This window comes from Lates calcarifer, linkage group LG10 (genome assembly GCF_001640805.2).
Source record: "Lates calcarifer isolate ASB-BC8 linkage group LG10, TLL_Latcal_v3, whole genome shotgun sequence".
Classification (NCBI taxonomy): Eukaryota; Metazoa; Chordata; class Actinopteri; family Centropomidae; genus Lates; species Lates calcarifer.
In genome coordinates this window covers 7297073-7318071 of record NC_066842.1, presented here as the reverse complement: position 1 = coordinate 7318071, position 20999 = coordinate 7297073, and the positions used below count along the sequence as shown (strand labels likewise).

The 20999-nt window shown below is 40.2% G+C and overlaps 1 protein-coding gene across 5 annotated transcripts in view; it reads left to right on the top strand.

The window, feature by feature from the left end:
- srpk2 (SRSF protein kinase 2) overlaps positions 1 to 20946 on the top strand; it is a 60992-nt gene extending 40046 nt beyond the window's left edge. For 2 of the 5 annotated variants that reach the window (XM_051073208.1, XM_051073210.1), the window contains 14 exons: positions 218 to 369; positions 2325 to 2433; positions 3464 to 3551; positions 3926 to 4013; positions 4102 to 4208; positions 6207 to 6372; positions 8169 to 8209; positions 9242 to 9563; positions 11123 to 12058; positions 13175 to 13275; positions 13385 to 13492; positions 13596 to 13665; positions 15710 to 15802; positions 18442 to 20946. In XM_051073208.1, coding sequence (XP_050929165.1) covers positions 218 to 369; positions 2325 to 2433; positions 3464 to 3551; positions 3926 to 4013; positions 4102 to 4208; positions 6207 to 6372; positions 8169 to 8209; positions 9242 to 9563; positions 11123 to 12058; positions 13175 to 13275; positions 13385 to 13492; positions 13596 to 13665; positions 15710 to 15802; positions 18442 to 18626 — 2566 coding nt within the window. In that variant the 3' untranslated portion in view covers positions 18627 to 20946. Of the gene's footprint in view, positions 1 to 217; positions 370 to 2324; positions 2434 to 3463; positions 3552 to 3925; positions 4014 to 4101; positions 4209 to 6206; positions 6373 to 8168; positions 8210 to 9241; positions 9564 to 11122; positions 12059 to 13174; positions 13276 to 13384; positions 13493 to 13595; positions 13666 to 15304; positions 15398 to 15709; positions 15803 to 18441 lie in introns of all 5 variants that reach the window. The other 3 variants (XM_051073209.1, XM_051073211.1, XM_018675960.2) reach the window with 3 other exon arrangements.
- Positions 20947 to 20999: the final 53 nt, after the last annotated feature.

The following is a 20999-nucleotide window of genomic DNA, read 5'->3' as shown; positions in this document are numbered from 1 at the left end:
ACATTTATACATACATATATATATATAGAGAGAGAGATATGGAAATGTTATTATTTTGATATTAGTCATCTGCACTTAAAGCTCAGTCTACAGTTGCACTCCCTGTGAGTCACTAGAAATATTAGAATATGTGAAAGGAAATCGTTCAAGCTGTATTTTCCTGTAAAAAAGTTACCTGAAAGGTTACCTGACTTCTTTCCCCATGTTGTGTTTACAGGCCTGAGACCCAGCAGAAAGCCCCAGTGAGTGCTCCTCCTCCCCCACCGCCCCCTCCGCCTCCCCCTGAGCCGGCAGGGCCTCCAGAGCCGGAGGAGGAGATCCTGGGCTCCGATGATGAGGAGCAGGAGGACCCCGCAGATTACTGCAAAGGTCAGAACGACACAAAAACAGACAGACCAAGCGCACTCAAATCAGTCTGTCCCAGCCCATTACTTACAGTCTCTACATCTGCTGTCCGGAGCTCCACAATGGCCACCCTGTCTCACACTGTCTCCTCTCTCTGTCTCTGTCTGTGTTTCCTCCTCTTTCTCTCTCCATCCTGATGAGCTCTGCAGCAGTGTCGTTCTCGCCATCAGCGTTAGACGCTCAGTAGTTGTGACACCAGCATTTCAAGGTTGTTTGCTTGTTGCCAGAAAGGAGCGGCAGACTCGTTTCCTGCAGAGGCTCAGGATGCCAAAGACTGCACTGTCTGTTAAGAGGTTTATTTTCATTCCACCATAGCTCTGTTTCAAAATGCTACACCCAATCTGTAAACACTGTAGAACATTACACTACACTTATCATTCAATATCAGGAAAAAAAAAAAAATAGCCCGGCATGTTTTAAATGATTTCAGTCTGTCTAAATATACCATGATGTATTTTCATGAAGAGACAATTTTTCAGATGGCCCATATGTCACTGTGTAGGAAAACTCTTGATTTTTATGATGTTATCTTGGCGGAAACACAGCCACAGTGCTAGCGCTCACATGAGTAAGATGAAAGACTAAAAGAAAAGAGATTAAATCACAGTCATATATTTTTCTTCTTTTCATGAGCTTTTAATATTGTTTTATTTATCTCCAGTCATTTTACAAACTTGAAAAACCCTCACTTTGTAAGCACCCAGAAGTACATATATGCAGTTCTTATACAGTAATAGTATAAGCAGTGGTAGTCTTAGTAGTTTCTGTGTGTGGATCCCGGCCTGCCCACCCTTCCTGAGTGTCTGTGCTATTTTACTTGAAACTACACAATTTACCAAGTTTGCGTTCAATAAAATACACCTACAACAATGTAACCCTGGCAAGCCAGACTTCTCTCTCTGCCAGCTGGTAGTGTCATTGTGGAACAAAGAGGATTTTGATGTCTCATTTAGGTAATCGTGTTCGGCTCCAGGTTGAGGCATTATAAACACTTACAGAATTATTAACTTCAAGGATGTTTACCATCATAAAGTCGGAGTTACTCCAAGTGATAATCAACCTCACAGATGTATGAATGTAGTAAAAATCTAAGATTTTTTCTTCTTCATTCATGCTATTTGGCTTTGTATGCATTCCTAGATAGCATCATGAATCAGCACATTTTTGGCAATCTCACTTTAAGAAATGCTCAATTGATTAATTTATAATAAATATAAGATATAGAGGAGTTGCGATTTACATTCAGCTGTCAGTGTATTAGATAAAACTAATGCAGTTTAATTCATCACTTAAATTCTACCTTTTTGAATGCTATGATGTTCAGTTTTCAGAGTGTTTAAGAGAAGGTAATTTGGAGGCTGTAGTTTGTTGTGTTGTTATATCGTACTGAGAATTATTTCTAATATTATGTCCAACTCATTCATGTCAGTGAGTGAAGAGTAAATAATAACACCTATCAGTGTAATGCAATGCAGTTGAACAGCACCACAAACTGAGTCCTCCAAAGGGTTGTATTAGACTGCATTAGTTTTACTGAGCCGTATCTAATAAACCAGTAACCGAGAGCATTTTCTGAACAGAAACAGAAACTGTTTTTGGCCAAATGGTCTCAATTCCCAGGTCTAAGATTGAACGTTCAAGACATTTTCTCATTTGTCCCTTTATCGCAGCTTCACTAGATGCTGCAGATACCCGCCACTGGAAATGTTTGTGCTGTACTTTCCTCTTCTTCTTCTTTTTCAGCTGTAAAACACTTCTGTCCTGTCACATTTTCTGTCTGTTTGACCTCCCTCCCTCTCCAGTGCTCTCCCCTTTGCTTCTCACTCACTAATGGATTTCATGTCGTTGCCTGGTTATCTCTTGCAGTGGCCTGTAACCTTCACCTTCTGTCTCTCTCTCCCTCTCTTTATCTCTCTCAGGAGGGTACCATCCGGTGAAGATCGGGGATTTGTTCAATGGGAGGTACCATGTGATCAGGAAGCTGGGATGGGGCCACTTCTCCACCGTATGGCTATGCTGGGACATACAGTGAGCCACACACACACACACACACACACACACACACACACACACACACGCACACACACACACATTATAGTACAGTATAGGCTTTTAAATTCTGCTTCATGCTGCTTTCATGCATTTAGGCGTTCACCACAAACACGTCATGACCCAGAAAAAGCACTCAAGCGTTCAGAAAGGCTGCTCTTGCAGTCCTTCACTTCACCTTGCTCTCATAGACACACACATATCATCAAATATACCACACATACACACACCACAGACGCACCTGTTGACAGGATCTGGCATGTTACCACGACAACGGTTGCAACCAACACCACCTTGCACTGCCACAGACGCCATCCATTTGCACTATAATGTTGTTTTCTGCGTTCACGTAGCAACTGGGGAGGATGGATGACAGTATCGTCAACCCAGTGTCACCTTTCACTGACTCACACACACACACACACACACTCACACGTGCACAAACTCATTTACTCTTGTCACTGGTGTTAATTACACTGATGGTGGTCATAAACTTGTGAGCTGGAGTTGGATTACTTTGCGCTGACTTTACAATTAGTCCCACTGCTTGACACATGCTTACTTCAGACCTTTCACAGCAGCTTTCCTTTAAATTCTTTCAGTCTTCTTTTATCTTTTAATTTTTTTTTTTGGTTGTTGTTGTTTTGGTCAATTCACATTTTCATTGGCATGTTTTGCATTTTCACCATACTACATGATATAATAGGTGGAATTACAAAACAAAAAAAGTGAAAAAGTGTACATGTGGACTTTGATAAGGCCAAAGCAGTGTGTCACTGGTGTATCATTACATAATGTTGACATTATTATTTGTGATAAAATGCCACATAGCTCATACATTTGCATTTCCAGTGCCAGTGTGGGCAGTGTGAATGCCCAATTGTTAGCCAGTATTGGTTGCAGGTGCTATTTTCATCTCTCACACACATTAATTAGCATTGCTGGCTTTAACAACCTATTGGTTTGTGAGTCACTACAAAGTCTGAATAATGTATCTGTGTTGTTATAGAGTGAAGAACTTTGTGGCGATGAAGGTGGTGAAGAGCGCCCAGCATTACACAGAGACGGCCCTGGATGAGATCAAACTGCTGCGATGTGTGAGAATCTGATTACTTTGACATATTCTTTTCATTTGCTCTTCTTCATTTTTCTCACTTTTTTCCTTTTCCTGTATTTCTGTTCCTTCCTTCTCTCTTTCTTTCCTTTTGCTCTCCCTCTTGCTTTCATTTTTGCATCCCTCCTCCCCTCTTCGCACCGCGCATCTCTCTCTGTTCGCCTCTCTGTTAACAAGACGCACTAAAGATACACTGGTCATTTATCTTGCATGGTGGGTGCAGAGGACAGTCCTCTTAGAATCAATTTTTCAGCATCTTCATCTCCTCATCCTTTTCTCAGCTCTCTCTTCCTTGTTCCCTGTCCTCTCCTCTTTGTCATGTTTGCTTCATCTCATTGACCTCTTCTTCACTCTCAGGTGCGAGAGAGCGACCCCAGTGACCCCAACAAAGACATGGTAGTCCAGCTGATAGATGACTTCAAGATCTCTGGAGTCAATGGCATTCGTATCCTGATCAAATGGTGTGTGTGTGTGGTGGTGTGTGTTTGACTGACAGATATATGATAATGTGAGTCCTTGACTCTCCATCCCAGATGTGTGTATGGTGTTTGAGGTGCTGGGTCACCACCTGCTGAAGTGGATTATTAAATCCAACTACCAAGGTCTGCCGCTGCCATGTGTCAAGAGCATTATCCGACAGGTAAGGGCACGCGTGCACGCGTGCGCACACACACACACACACACACACACAAAAAAATCTAATGTATTTATAGACGGCATAATATAATTTCCACGAAATCTGGATAAATTATGCATCTGACCACTGCAGTCAAGTATTTGTAAAATCACACAGACTTCCATAAGCGGTGGTGGTGCATTAGAGGTCAGACAAGGTGACATGTTTATTACATATTTGTCCTGAATGGAGCTGTGTCCTTATTTAATGATGATATTTTACTACTGATATGCTCTAACCTCATTTATCCATTAAGAGACTTACATTGCAAACAATTGCAACTAGATGCTATATAGTAGCTACAGATATTATAGTTTCACCATGGAGAGAAACTCCATGGTGAGTCCCAATTCTTCTCACAAACTGATGTTTCATGCTCATTAAGAACAACATTTTTAAATGTAAAGAATGCAATGATTATAATGATGATAAATGAATGAAGTCAAATACGTGGGAAAAAAAAAACATTTAGACAAACATTTAAACTTTCAAAATTGCAAACAAAAATGAGTATAAGAGTGTAAGATAGTTAAAGGGCCAAAAAAGTTTTAAACCTGCATTAAATACAGTATGAACACCTTAACAATCTACACTGGATTCAGATCTCACCATTGCATGTACAGGAATCATAAATGCATGTTCGAACTTGGAGTTCATACATCTAAGAACAATTTAATTTGAAATGCTTCTTGTACATATTAGCATATGAAAACATCTATACTACATCTTTACTTAGAGTGCCTGGCTTTTCATCATATTATTGTCAAAGTGAAAGGCATTCAATTAAAAGAGTAATTAAAAAAACATTCTTCAAGGACACACAAGATAAAATAACACAGTAATACTAAGAAAATCCATGGGTTGTCCACAGTGACATCTAAAGATTCAGTCATTGTGCATAGCCAACAAACTAGATTAATAAAGTTTTAACTCAGTCTATTTTACACAGAATAATATAGCATCAGATACCAGCAACTTCAGCTTCACTGACTACTGTACTTGTCATGTCAAGCCTGTAAAGGCTGAGTCACTTCAGTATATGGCAGGCAAACAAACTTTCATTGTATGGCTCCTTTTGAAAAAGAAGTTACAAAAAGCTTTACAGGAAGACAAAGGTGTGACTGTCTCTATCCTAATGTAATAACAGTTTAAACAGGAAGTAATATGGCAGATCATTTGGCAAAAAAGCCAGCTACACCTATGTACTTAGGAGTATTGAGAAGCAGAAGCAGTGGAACTTTAATCTTCTAACAGCATCTGAGAATTAGACAAAAAGTAGGTTTGTATATCATGAAACATGCATGTGCACTGTAGTACTGAGATGTCAAGTATTTCTATCTATAATTCCTTGGAGGGTAGGAGGTTAAGAGGAGGTTATTCAGTTTCCATGTCCAAATAAGAGAGAAAGAAGAAAGTGGATAAATAAATATGATATGCACAGACTAGGGGATAAACTTAAGAAAGCAAAAAGCTCACCCAGTACTCAGACCTTCTAATACAGTGTATGGTATTGTGCACTTCACACTTCAGTAAAATTGCCATCCTAAGACACAGGTCTTCCAGGCATTTTCCCCTCAGCCACCTGATGAGCATGTGAAGCTGTAGAGCCAATTCAGCCACTGCCAGGTCTCTCACTTCTCAAAAGCTGAGCTGAAGATATGAGTAGAAATTAAATGAGAGTGTTTTTCGCTGCGATCTCAAAGCCTCTGGACAGAAACAAATGAGAGGAACAGTGAAACAAAAACATCAACAGCCTCTCCTCTCTGCCCTCAGAAAATGACAAGCATCAGAAGAATGGCTAATTTGGCTTTGAGAAAGAGAGAAGGAATGAAAGGGAGAGAGACAGAATAAGATCTGAGCAGACAAAGAGACCTTTTATTTTGAGGATGTACAAGATTAAACAAGTGTGAGAGTGATTTTCAGTAATACAATGTGTGTCTGTTTATCTGAATGTGTTCATAGGTCCTGCAGGGTCTGGACTACCTCCACACGAAGTGTAAAATCATCCACACGGACATAAAGCCAGAGAACATCCTGATGTGTGTAGATGATGCATTTGTTAGGCGCATGGCCATGGAGGCAACCGAATGGCAGAAAGCTGGAGCCCCACCACCGTCTGGATCAGCAGGTACAGGCACACAAACAGTTATGTTTAATATATTCTAAAGGAATAGTTTGACATTGTGGGAAGTTAGAATAAAAGATTGATACCACTCTATAAATAGGAATGTACAGCAGGTTATCTTACCTTAACATGAAGGCTGGAAACACCGGGACACAGGTAGCAAAATCCAAAACAGTCTGGTTAATATTCCCTGTAAAATCTGGGTGGAGGTAACAAAATAAAAAACTAAAAAAGTGAATGACAGGCAATCTCAAGAAACATTTCCACACTTTTAGCTATGGTATTCTAATAAAATATGATGCTCTGCAGGCATTTTTATTCTGTTAATGTGCCACCTTTTCCCACTTTTGAAGTCATTTTGACTTTTGAGGTTCAGCATCCAATTGGAATCCATGCTTGTTTCCCTTTTTGGATAATTTAATTTATTGCCCAAACTTTGCTGCCAAATGATCATGTATTACTCTGTTAAGTAAAACTGAAAGGAAAAATCAGGAAACTTTTTGGAGTAACATCTAACATTGGCAGCAGCATTGCTCCACAAAAACCCAGTATAAAGTATGTTTCCTTAATGCAAGCTGTGTAGCTTTTTCATCTAAATTTAGATTTTAGGTAAAAGGGGAAGCTTATAATACATGTAGTAGGTTAACAGCTTGTATTCCTGATTTGTTAATCTGTATTTCTAATAAATTGAATAAATCATGAATAGTCAATTATGTAATAAATATTATTTTCCTCTAAATGATCATGTTTAATATTGAAATGCTCAGAAATGAAAAAGGATTCGCAGAGAAGCCTTTTGTGCTTCCTCGGCTGCTTGCCTTTTTTACTACACACAGACATTTCTCGCTCTTTTATCTCCTGTCGCCAAGTTCCCCTGCTGAAGTTCTTAAAAAACAGTCTTGACGAACTCGACATGAACCCTGTCCCCTTGGTGAACCCCCCCATGAGCTGTCAATTGCTTGCATCAGCCAATGGAGTCCTTCTGAGCCTTAGGGTAACCAATTATACTGCTTACATTTCCACATAATTAAAGTCAGGCACAAAACCATCAACTGTCAAAACAGAGGGTCTCAGTGGTGACAGAATCCGTCTGTGACTGAAGAGACAAAACAAATAAAATGTTATGTCATTAGTGGAAGTTAGTCATAAGTGCAGACATCTGGTTTCTGTGAAATGCCTTTTAATGTGTGCTTGTACCGTTTGAGAAGACAATACAAAGATGACTGAAGGTACGTAGGACACAATGGAAACATATTTTGAACAGAAAATGCTGCTTAATATATTATTGTACATGTTAAGCTGCTAAACTGGAAACCTGGCAGAGATTATACTAAAGTCAATCCTATAATATATATATATATGTAAAATATATATATATATAATAAGAGACTATTTGTGTTAAATATGAAAGATTGATCATTTTTGGTTTTCAAATATGTTTTGGAAATTGACAGGGCTTAAATTTTATAGACTTGTGAGGTTTATCGATGCAGGTAGAAATGTTCTGTGTACATTCTCAGACATAAGCAGAATAACCATTAATATTATGGATCTGGGACAAGCAAAGAAGGCAGTGGGAGTGTGAAAGATCTTATTCTTCATTTGTTTGCAATTTTCTCACTTCACCTACAGATTCTGTACGTATCAAATCTTTAAAGGGAGCGTGAACACGTAACCTAATGATTTATGTTTCAGAGGAGTAGGATATTGAACGTAGTGTGAACTCGGGTGTGTGACGGATTGATGTTAGTGAAACTTTGAAGCCTCTGACTGTTGCTGTTTTTCTTTCTGTCTGTCAGTTAGCACAGCCCCTCAGCTCAAACCGGTGAGTACAACAGATGTGAGTATGAAATGAGAGAAACGCACACACACACAAACATAAACATGCACGCAAACATAGAAACACAAAAAGAGGAAAACAAGATGATCATCACAATTGCTAGAGACCCAGGGAAGATAGTGCACCACAATATTAAAAAGCAATATCTCTGTCTATTAGCATGGACAGATGCTCATTTTATTTATGAATCTTTAATAAATAGTACTTTTTGGAATTTCAAGAATACCATATTACATGCAGTGAAATTCAGAGTTTGTTTTTTCATGTCCCTATCAGACTGAACTATAACATAACATATTGTTGTGGTCCTGTGAAAACCCAGATCTACAAAATGTCAAGCCTCCATAAATTAAGAAATATAGCTCTATTTACAGCTTTGCAATAATTCATTTGTCATATAATCCAATTGGGTGTTCTCTTTAGCATTTAATATTTATAATCAAATAAAAACACTTTGTTACTGTTTATTAAGAGTTTATCACTCAGCTAATTTGTGTCATGAGGACTGTGTGGGTGTGGTTTGATCAAATTTGACTGATGGTGGTCTGGCAATGTACACAAACAGCCTTGCAACTCTCAGCAGAAGGTGATGCAAATGTTTCTAAATCCTGATTGGTGCAGGGAGGAAATTGGCATCACCTTTCTCACCCACTTCAGAGCAGCAAGAAGAGCAAAAACAAATGCAGAGCTCTCTCATGTAAAATAACCAAAACAGCTTTAAGTTTGGCAGAAAAGCCATGCAGGAACCTTTAATCCTTTGGTTTAGATGGAAAATTCAAAATTCTGATATGCATGGTTTTCATTGGACAACAATAATACACTCTATTTAAAATGTAGTGTTAGGGTTAGATAAATATATCTAAATATTGTATCATATACAATGCAAGTGTTAGCGGACATTACTTATAAATCATAACCCTCCATTCAAGTATCAAAACTTTTTATTTCTTAAATGCCTCCTATTCATGCATGTGCTTTTTGCCCCCTCTGTGACTCTCCCTCTTTCTCCTCTGTCGCTTTTGTTTCTCTCAGGTGGGGAAAATCTCCAAGAACAAGAAGAAGAAGCTGAAGAAGAAACAGAAGCGGCAGGCGGAGCTGCTAGAGAGGCGGATGCTGGAGATTGAAGCCCTGGAGAGGGAGGCCGAGAGGAGGGAAGAGAGAGCCAAAGAAGTGGGGGAGAAAGGGGCACTTGAACACAACTTGCCTTCACCGCTGCAGCCTCCGCCACCACCGCTCGGCCCCAGCATGGCACTTGGAGAGAGCGACGAGGATGACGATGATGAGGAGGATGGGGAGGACGAGGAGGAGGAGGGAGGAGAGAGGGAGAGGCCTATCAGATTGACTAATCATACATGTAAGTCATGTCATTCTAAGGTGGGGCGTGGTAAGACAATATATAGTATGATGCAGGTGATTTGATAGTGGATTTATGTGTATAGATATATATATATAGAGTCTACCAGTGCCCCCTCATTTCAGATTATGACATTATTGTGAGTGGTTTTCTTTGATTTTAGAGGACTGAGGAAGAACAACATAGCCTGGTTTTAGACCTCTGAGTCACTCTCCACGTCTCAGTTTCCCCCAGTTCCAAACAACAATGATGTGAAAATAAAATGTCAATTCAGTCCGATTGTCGGACGATTGATCATGCTAGAGAAAAGTATTCAAATGAAAAAAAGATTTAGAAAAGCAAAAACTTTTTGTGCCTGAAATTAGATTTTTAGTTTACTCCTTTAATCATTTAATAATCCAGACACCTAGATTGGGAAACACTGTTCCAGAGCATGATTGAAATTACATACATGCCTATGTAGATTATTGACTGAAGACACTAAGACTGAATTATTATTTGCCTTTGCATATAATTGTTTTCTTATCATCACGTTCTATTTGTTCTTTGGTCTAAATCCCGGTGAGAAAGGCTGTGTGCAAAGAAAACTAAAACTGCCATTTGCAGTGAATTTGCCTTCATTGCCTGCTCACGGCTTTGCCTCAGACCTCTGAGTCACCACCTCACCCACCACTGATTTGCTCAGCAGAACTGGACTGAACTTTTCTCTGAACTTCTGCCATTTTGTCTCATTTTAAGTGAGAACTGTTGGCAATTCAGGGACATTATCAGACTGACATTTTGAAACTTTAAAATCTTGTCTGCTGGAAGCTTCAGTTGAAAAATGGTAAGATAGGTGAATCCTATCCTTAACTCATGTCTCCTCATAGGAATCTGAGAATATTGTACTTTGCATTCACTGACAGTCTCTAGTTTGTTCTTTTTAGTTCCTCTTGACACTGAGGCATTTATTATTAATTTAAACAGTGTGGTGTACAGTACTTTCTTATGCATACAGTTTGATTTAAGGTAAAGGAAACATTGGCTCAGTCTGATGACGTGTCCTCACAGCATGTTGGCTACAGCTTTCAACTCAAGTGAAATCCTCTGTGATGGAGAGCGAGCAACATATTTAGGTTAGCTTGTACTTTTTACCATATGTAGGTTGTCATCAATCAGAAAGATTACCTTTTTTTTATTTAAGCAGTGGCTTTGACAGATCTGCAGCACGAGTCAGTGTGAATATGTGTACGCAGGTTTGTCTGTGAATGAATAGGAGGTGGATTGGCTCCAACCACTCAGCCCACACTAGACCCACTGTGTATGGGAGGCTAAGCTGATTCACAAAAAAAACCAAAAAAAACAGCACAACACAGTGTCTCTCCGTCTCCCTCCTCCACCCTCTGTCTCTCCACCTTCTGTCTCTTTCAATCTCGTATTTGCTCTTTTGCCTCCTTCTCTCCCGTCTTTATTGTCTTTTCATGCTGTTTTCTTCTCTGCCTACACTGTCTTTGATTGCGCTTATACCTTCCCACTCACTTCCTCTCTTAACTGTTTCTTCTTTTCTCTCTCCATGTTAGGCGCAGCACCTCCCCAGGAGCAGAGCGATGTACCCCACATCACCGATGACAACCCCGATGAGGAGGTGGAAGATGACGAGGAGCCCACGCCTGTCGCTGAAAAAGATGCCCCCATTCCCCCCGCCACAGAGGAAGGCAACGGAGATCTGACACAAGCAGAGGTAGAGGAACAGGAGGGGGAAGAGGGGCAGGTGGAGGAGGAGGGATTGAAAGGGACAGAGGATGAGAACGAGGAAGTGGAGGCGGACGAGAAGGTAGAGGAGGAGGAGGATGAAGAAGAGGAAGAGGAGGACGAGGAGGAGGAGGAGGAGGAAGAGGATAAACAGAATGAAAAAGAGGAGAATGAGACAGAGGAGCCAAAGAGTGAGAGCAAAACAGAGGAGGAGGCAGTGGTGGAAGAGGAGGAATCAAAGGAGCAGGAGGGGGAGGAGGATGAAGAGGAGGAGGATGAGGATGAGGATGAGGATGAGGAAGACGACGATGATGACACGACTGCTGACCTTCTTACAGACAACAGCCCCCCCATCAAACCCCACAACAACAAAACCAACACGGCCAAAACCAACGGTCATGTTTTGTTGGTGTCTGAGGGACTGAAACCGAACCCTGGCACCCCTCCGCCCCCCTCGCCCACCCCAGAGCCTCTCCTCTGCCCCCTGGTGGAGTCTGAGCTCAGCTACACAGACAGGGACAACTCTCTCAGCTCTGGTTATGAGATGTATAATGGCGAGCTGGGTGAACCGGGACTGACCAACGGCTCCAGCGAGCGCCATCGGGCCACGATGCCCCTCTTTCCTGACTTGCCCCTGGATCCTGAGCCAGGAAACCCCATATCGGTCGGGACGGCAGACATCGGAGCAGGGCCATCACCTAACAGCCCCACAGCTGACCGCAGTCGCACTGTGTCATCCTCAAGCACGGGAGATACACCAAAAGGTGAGACATGGTTATATACACTGGACTACTTGGATTAATATGTTGCTGGGTTTTATCATCCTACCCTTAAACTATAGCATTATATTTTATATTTTTATTTAACTTCATTTAATTCACTGGCATGTTATGATCCCTGTGCATGTTTTTACTTGTTTTGTTTTTGTTTCATTTTTTTCTGTAATGTATTTTATAACTTTGTTAAGAAAAGGTTATCATCATTATTATTATGCTTAACACACACAAAGTGATTATATTCGCACATGATTATAGATTTACAAACTTTGTGAAGCATTTAAGTGTGAATAATATATTGTGTTAAAAGATTTACAGATTTACACAAAATATATTTTTTAAAATATAGTCTCAATCAGCCCACAGTATAGAGCGTCAGTTCTTTTCATCTGTATTAGTCAGCTTATTTTCATATTTCATCAACAAACGATTCAATGCTGCTGGGTTTATGCTGCTATCTTTTCCAAGCTCTCTATTGAAAATGAAATTTTAATCATTTAATCATTTAAATGTAAATGAGAGTTTAACTTGAATGGGGCAAAAAAGCATAATAATAATAAGAGGTGATTCAGATTTTAGGTGAGGTAACGGATCAGCAGAGCATGAATAATCATTGTTATGTTTTGATGTTCTTCTTGCATCTTACACATTATAGTTGTCTGATAAGATAACCCAGTTGCTCATTATTACGTTTTAGTGTCCAAATCTCTACCCTGGGTTTTATTAATGACTCACCACCACCGATATTACTCATCCACACACACCGTTTATTTTATTATCATTAACTTTGTAGCTCTAGGGTCATTTCTAAGATCACAAGCAGCACGTTGTTAGATAATTATACATCAAGTAAAAAGATGTACCTCCTTTTATAAACAAATTTTCTCAACCAGGTTATCTATGTTAAATCTGTTTTCCTGTTTAATACTGGGTTCTCATGTAATACGATGACCGGAGAGTTTAAGACTAAATTTCTCTTGTTTGGATTCCTTGTTGATAAAGCTATTCTAGTAAGTCTATTAGTAGATTAGAATGTGTAAACTCTTCCTTTTTCTGCTTACCCTATGTATTAATCCTGTGCTCTCCCATTCTGTTCCCTTCCAGTCAGGGCCAGAGCTGCAGACCTCCTGATCAACCCATTAGACCCTCGCAATGCAGACTCTATTCGAGTCAAAATCGCTGATCTTGGAAATGCCTGCTGGGTGGTAAGACACATTATCTGGATTTTGACATTACTTGGTTTTAAGCATTTTTTTTTTACATTTTTTAGTAAGAAATATACAAGCTTACAGTAAGCTCTCCTCTCCTCTCCAGCACAAGCACTTTACAGAGGACATCCAGACGAGACAGTATCGTTCCATTGAAGTCCTGATAGGAGCCGGTTACAGCACTCCTGCAGATATCTGGAGTACTGCCTGCATGGTGAGGAGAATATATACAGGCTGTATATACAATACACCACCTATTCATTTATTTATTATACACACTCAGTATAGACTCAAGTACTTTATTGTTTCTCTTGCAGGCATTTGAGCTGGCTACTGGAGATTATCTGTTTGAGCCCCACTCTGGAGAGGACTACTCCCGTGATGAGGGTGAGTATTTAATCTTTATGACATACACATACAAAAGAAACAGAAAACTATAGGCTTGATCTGTATTTGGGATGTTGACTTAAAGATGAAAAATATCTAGTAGTGAAGGAAAATGTTCAACATACAATAGAAATCCATAAGCAAAGTGTCCTAAATGTTTGATGAAATTTAAAACTAATTGGATATATTCATTGATTTGATGTATTCTCATATGGAAATTTGTGTTTTTGTCCAATTTAACCTCTGCAGATTTTCTCCATTTTTAAGATACATTGCTGATAACGGTGCTCTAACATCACACATGCAGTGATGCATTTATCACAACTTAAAATGCATTTGCTTAACTTTTAATTTTAAGCTTTTTGCCTTTTAACACAAGGACAGGCACTGAGTATAGATTGCACCAGGGACTCTAATACCACATGACACCAGTATGTGATTTTTGAATCAGGAGATTTTGAGAACACAACACAATTTCAAGAATTAATTTGTTGTTTTTCAAGTGTGTCATCTCCTCTCACAAGTGGGGCTGTTGTCTTTAACAGTGTATCTGAACAATGGACAAACTGTAATAGATCAAAACTAATTGTGTTTTAAATGGATAAAAATAAAGTGAAGGGACCTTAGTTTAAATTAGCCATCCCTCTCCCCAAATCCTCCTATCCACTGTCAACTGTAAATCCTGTCCTTTAATTCTGCTGTTATGCCTCCACTCATTTTCATCCTACTGTGTACTTAAACCTGAATTGCGCAAATGTTATAGATACACTGAGAGCTCACACAATTCCTGTTACTGTGCTCAATATCTTGACTTCTGCAGTGTAACAGATTCTTAGTTTCCAGCAAATTATTACATTTATTGAAATAGGCTTAAGAGCAACATTAGCCAATTATCCTGTGAGTATATGTGTATCTATATTCTGGTCATATTTTACTCTATCAAGTATTACAGTCCCTACATTTGCATGTAGACTCCAGTCATTAGCCTTACTCAAAAATACTCACATTTCCAAAGTGTGCACCCTCATCTTCACTTAATTCCTCAGTCTCTTCATCCCCACTAATCTTTGATCTCAGCCAGCTCATGGTGTTATTTTTCTCATCGCATGTGACACACAGTTAACCTCATTTTGCATGTTTTGCACAGGCAATAAGCCGGTGTCAGTTTTGTCATGACATCCTGATTCACAGAGAGACACCTTTGATCTCCCGCCATTGAGGCCAAATTGAAAATGTAGCTCCGGGTTCCAGTTCATTCAGTTCTGCATCTGAATGCATGTTACTTTTATTCCAAGACTGAACATTTCATTTCATCACCTCTGCTGTGGGGGCACAGCTCACTAACATGGATTTTTCTCCTTTACTGTCTGTGACTGTCTCTTTTTTTCCTTCCTTTCCCCCCTTTTCTCAACCTGTCACTTCCCTCCCCTCTCTCTATTTTCCTTTACAATTTCTTCACATTTTACTTTCATCTCTCCTCTTTCAATTAATTCCTCTCTTCCTTGCCCTTACCCTTTCTTTCTCTGTCTTTCTTTGTCTGCATTTCCTTCCCCCTTCTCTCCTTTCTTTGGCATCCTTTTTCCTTTTTCCTCCCCTCTCTCCTCCCTTCCTTCCTCCCACCTCCCTCTCTCCTCCGTAGACCACATAGCCCACATCATAGAGCTGCTGGGCTGTATTCCGAGGCACTTTGCACTCTCCGGAAAATATTCCCGGGAGTTCTTCAACAGAAGAGGTAGCGCTGGACAGAGAGCTGGTGGGACTGAGACACACAGATGTCTTAGATGGACAAAAATGGACAGTAAAACACAATTGATATATCTGTATAATTTTTAAATTTGGATGCACTGATTGAAATTGTGACTGAAAACGGCAGGAACAAATCCTCACCACTTAAAGGTGTCACATAAGTCCTTAGTTTGTCCATGCAGTGCCCTGAGGCAGTAGTGTGTTTCAGTCCCATACAGCCTGTCGTGTTGATGTGTGTGTGCATGCTGTAATGCTGAACCGTGCCTGTTCCCTCTGTGATGTATGTGGTGGTGGGCAGACCACATCGCTCTGATCATGGAGCTCCTTGGGAAGGTCCCACGCAAAGTGGTCGCTGCCGGGAAGTACAGCCGAGAGTTTTTCTCCAAGAAAGGTAAACGACTCTGTGGCTAATGGTTGGTTAGGTGTAGGGTAGGTCTTTATCCCCGTAGGAATAGCTGTAGAACTTTATAGTAGTCTCAAGGCCTGGATGAATTAGCATTTGTTGTGTAGTATCATTTGCAGTACTTCAAACATTCTGCATCAAGGCAGTTAAGATTTTGATTTCAGGTAAGTTGCCAATCACTGCAAAAATGAATAATAAATTGTATGGCTGGGCAATTATCCATTGTTATAGTTTATTGACTTTGATTAGTATATGATGTCATGATAATGTTATGATAAATTTCTTGGACTGACAGAATTGGGTCAAAAAAGATGGCCATGTCACAATAAACAAACACAAATAAATAAAAGTACGGCAGAAAACACAGGTCTGAACTGAAGTAACCAAACACACAATTCACAAAACACGAATAACCGGTACACAGTTAGTTGCTTTGACCATCAGTTTAATTATTTCACATGTAATTTTTGTCACCCATCTCTACAACATTGACATTCATATACTCTGTTGTGATTGTCTTAATCATCTAGAACTGGACTGAAGCAAAACAGTCCAGTTAATTTACTACAATCAGAGACATAAGAATAAAATAACTTTTCATCTAAGTATAAAAAGTAAGTTCTTAATAATCTTAATAAAGACCTGAGCAAACCAGCTTTTAGTTGAACAAACAATAGATGCCAGATGTTTAGCCTTATAATATTTTTAACAGCGGTTGAATTTTGTGAAATAATAGTAAAAAGAACAAATAAAAGTCACCACAGATTGCATATCAAAGTTGGGATCAATAATTCACAATTTGCAGGTGAGCAAAAGTCGACACTTCAAAGAACAAGCAAGAGTCTACTCTGAAGGCAACAATAGCAATAACAATAGAAATGATCTTTATACATAGAAGAGTGAGGTTTCACCTTACTGCATCTAAAGTCTTAAGTGTGTCACACACCTCACTGATTCTGCTCATATTTGAGCCGGGTAAGTGTATGGATCTGTGTTTGATACAGCTGATAACCCTTGCACTCTCTCATTTATTCTCTCTTCTCTTTCTTTCGATCTCCTTCCCTTTCTGCTCATATATTCTTCATAATGTGTCATAAGACCTGAATATTCTGCCTTTGATGTTGTCTCTATCTGAGGTCTGGGCCTGCACTTGATGTCTCAATGTTCTCCCTTTTATCTCTTAGCGCTCTGTTAATCTGGTCTGACTTTCTCGCTCTGTCTCTCTGGGCTTCTCCTGTCTGCCATGCTGCCTTCGGCCGTGCAGTGCAAGCGAGCGGCCTTGTTACCTTGTTTCCTGCGCACACGCAGACTTTTATTTAACTTGGGGGTGAATGTAGATACGCTGATCGGAGAGAAAGCAATTGAAATATACTCAGCTTTTATGAGGATGCAGATCAAAGATCAGAACATGCACCGATGTCATAAGCAGTGTCTCCATTAAAGCAAAAAACAAAACACATTTTAGCTCTGTTTCCTTATCAGTCTCTTGTACAGCACAGTATTGGGGGAAGTCTTGATAAATGGTTTCTCTTCCCCCATACTGTGCTTCCCAATCAGTGCATAGGAAGGATAGGTTACCATGGCAGCCATGAACTGGACCTTTACTCGTAATCGCTCCCGTCATTAGTCATTCTCTCGTACTTTTTTCTTCTCCGTCAGTCTTGTTCTGCCAGCCAATCATTTCCCTGCTCTCTTAAATAATGAACACCTTCCTCCTCTTGTCTGTTTCCATTACCTTGCCACTTCTCTGCCTCTTCCTATCCATATCTTGTCCTTTTGTTTCTGTGGTTTTCAGCCAAGACTCTGCAGGTTCTCAGTCCCATCATTACAGCTCCTCACTGATTAGCACAACTTTGAGCAGTAAGCAGAAAGAGGTGAACTAATTAGTGAAATCAGTTCCTGTAGTGATTGATTGGACTCTGCAGAATAATGGCACGTCAGTTCAGTCAAATTACAAATATTTTCTTACTTAATCTAACAGGATCCAGCCATACAGACATTTTTGGCCAAATTTTGAGAAATTTGCCTCAAGGATTTCTGTCACAACCCCAACAAAATGAAAGTGAATGGAATTTTTCTTTTCATTAGAACAACTATTTGCCAAAACAACAGTCCCTATGAAAACTGTTGAGCGGGTATTTTGTGAATTATGGCTTTTGTGGAAGGGCCCCATGGTAACAAGGATAGAAAATCATGTTGTTGATGAATTTTCTAAATAGAATTTTACAAAACTGTAGGAACCATAAACTAAATTCCATTCACCCCCATTGCACTGGGGTGGACGCTGAAATCTAAGAGATGAATATCTTAGGGCCTTAGCAAATACATTTAAAACTATGTGCATGGCTAGATACCTTTAGATTCCACTCTGAGGAATAAACTATATCTGGCTTTGGCTACACAGATAATTCTTGTCAGTAAGATCACCTCATTGCTGGTTTTTGTCTTTTAATGGGATTTGTTGACAATGAGAAAAAAAAAAAAATCATCACCAGCCTTATCTTCTAAGTAAGAAAATACATATCTTTGTAATTTGGATGAACCAAACCTTTTAAACATTGCCATTCTCTTCTCTCCATCCATCCTTCTGTGCCATCATTGATTCTGCTCGCTGTTGCCTCCTGCAGGTGAGCTGCGACACATCACTAAGCTGAAGCCGTGGTCCTTGTTTGATGTGTTGGTGGAGAAGTACGGCTGGTCGCACGAAGATGCCGGCCACTTTACTCACTTCCTTCTGCCCATGCTGGAGATGGTGCCTGAGAAGAGGGCCTCTGCTGGCGAATGCCTCAACCACCCCTGGCTCAACTCGTAGCCACAAACTCTGATCAGATGTCCTCCTCCCTTTGTTCCCCAACAGTTAGCCTAAACATCACCCCCTGGTGGCAGCCTTTGGAACAACATGGAGAGAAGCTGGAGACAAACAGTCAAGAGTGGATGAGAAAGACTTCATCTTTCCTGCCCTATCCCAAACATGCACCCTTACATGCTTATCTGACTAGGCTTAACTCCCACACAGCTCCCTCCCATCTTTCCAAAAAGGAATGTAAAGACAAGCTTAAGGAGATAACGTGACATAGTAGCTGTGTCTTCCTAATCACCTCCCAAAAAGAATCAGATCATTTGAGGATGGATGCTGCTCACACCGTAAAAGGGAGAAGTCAGGCTCTGTCCAAAAGAGATGTGTTTTCTTCTTCTCTTCTGCCATCAAGATGTCAGCCAGTCCCTTGCATCTATCTACCCATCTCCTAAATTCTCAGTTTAACTTGTTTGGATCTGGTCAATGGGGCCACTGACAGCTGCTGATCTTTTCAATGACGTGAAAGAAAAGTCAACGAGAAGCCCCGTTGCAGTGCTGACGGCCCAGAGCTCCATCTGCCATGACCTTTACATAGCCAGGGCCTCAAAGACTGACAAACGTGTGTGTGTTATTGTGTGAGAGAATGAGCGTATGTGCCTGTGCTCAAGATCTGCCTATGTAGACCCCTTTTCCTCTCTTTCTAGTCCAGCAGCCCCACCTTCCCTCCCCCACCCTACTGTGGAAGATGCACCCACATTGGACTAAAAGTTTACACCCTGATTTCCTCTATGAATCCAGTCCCTCTTTACCTGTTTGGTTCCCCACTTCCTCCCCTCCTAAATGAGCTGCATGCTCCTACAGGGAGCTACCACAGAGAAGTGGAGGACAGCCAGTCCTCCAGGGGGCACCACACTGACAGTTCTGACAGAGACAGAAAGAAAAAGTCCGGGATGAGCAAAAAAAAAACAGAAAAACAAACAAAAAAAAACTAAACTAAAATACAATCCATGTAACATGGAGGAGGACTACTTGGTCTTTAAAGACTGTTTTTAAAATGCATGGGGAGACTGATGGATCAGCATGAATGGATATGACAAATGGACAATGGATGCATTATTTTATTTGTGCATTTCGCTGGTTTCTTTCCCGTTTCATCACCTATTTTGGACATTCTGTTAGAAAGAATTATATTAGAATATTTTGGTGCCCCTCTGAGGAAGGTCACTGTGTTACAACTCCTGCTCCTTTTGACATTCCTAAATCTTGGTCCTCTGTCATCATTCCTGACTTTTACTCCCAAGAACAATTCTGTTGAGTCCTGCTGTGGCACGTTTACCTGATCTGATTGGTACTAGTCCCCCTTTTATTCCCCTATAGAGGGACCCTTTGATCCCTGAGCTTCTCCAGAAAGGGGATGGTCAAATGGAGGTTGCACTTGTCTTTGTAGATGTCCTTCAGGGATTTGAAACCTTTGTACATAGAACTGAGATCTGGCAACGCCGATAAGCGACCGTGGACAAAGTTTCAACACACAAGCATCATTCCAAAAAAAGAACAACAAAAACAAAAAAAAACACAGAGGCTGTTGTTGGCAGAACTTGACTTCCTCTGGTACAGTGCGGGAGGAGCAGGCCGCCATAGCTCCAGCCCTGGAGGAATGTTCAGACTGAACCATGCCACCCGGTGGCTGAATGAGAGTACTGCATCGCCACACACACACAGCTGCTGCTCTCAGTGCCAACGCTCCAAGACGTTTCACTATATCTCTCCACTTAATCTCTTTTTCTCTGTCACACACACACACATACACACAGACACACAAAAACTTGCATCATCACAATTAGTCCAGTTGCCTATTTTTCGCAATAAATGAAAAAAAAAGATGAGTATAAGTAAATGGTGAGATATTTTTAAAAACTATTTAATTCATTATAAAAAGAGGAAAAAAAGAAAACAACTTTTCTCTGGTTGTTGTGACTGTGACAGAATCTCGTCTTATACTGAGGTGATTGTGTTTGTCTATTAGAGATGTTTTTATTTCTTTTGTCATTATTATTAATTATAATTATTATTATTGAAAAGATTTTTTTACACAGTTGTCACCTCTCCCCTCCCTCCTTACTTGAACAGTGCTGCTCTGTCTGGGCTCTTGATGGTGATGAAAAAAAAATCAACAGTTTTGCAATAAAGGGTATGTAATGAGTTATTTTGCACCAAAACCTCCTGATCTCACTCTTTCAGCCATGCTGACTGTTCTTCCTGATGACATTGACAGATTCGCGTCTCTTGTCTGTGTTTTTCATTGACAGATTTAATAAAATTGTAAATTAATGGATGTTGATGTAGTGAATTTTCTGCTTTTACGGTGCGTCAATGGACCTCACTAAA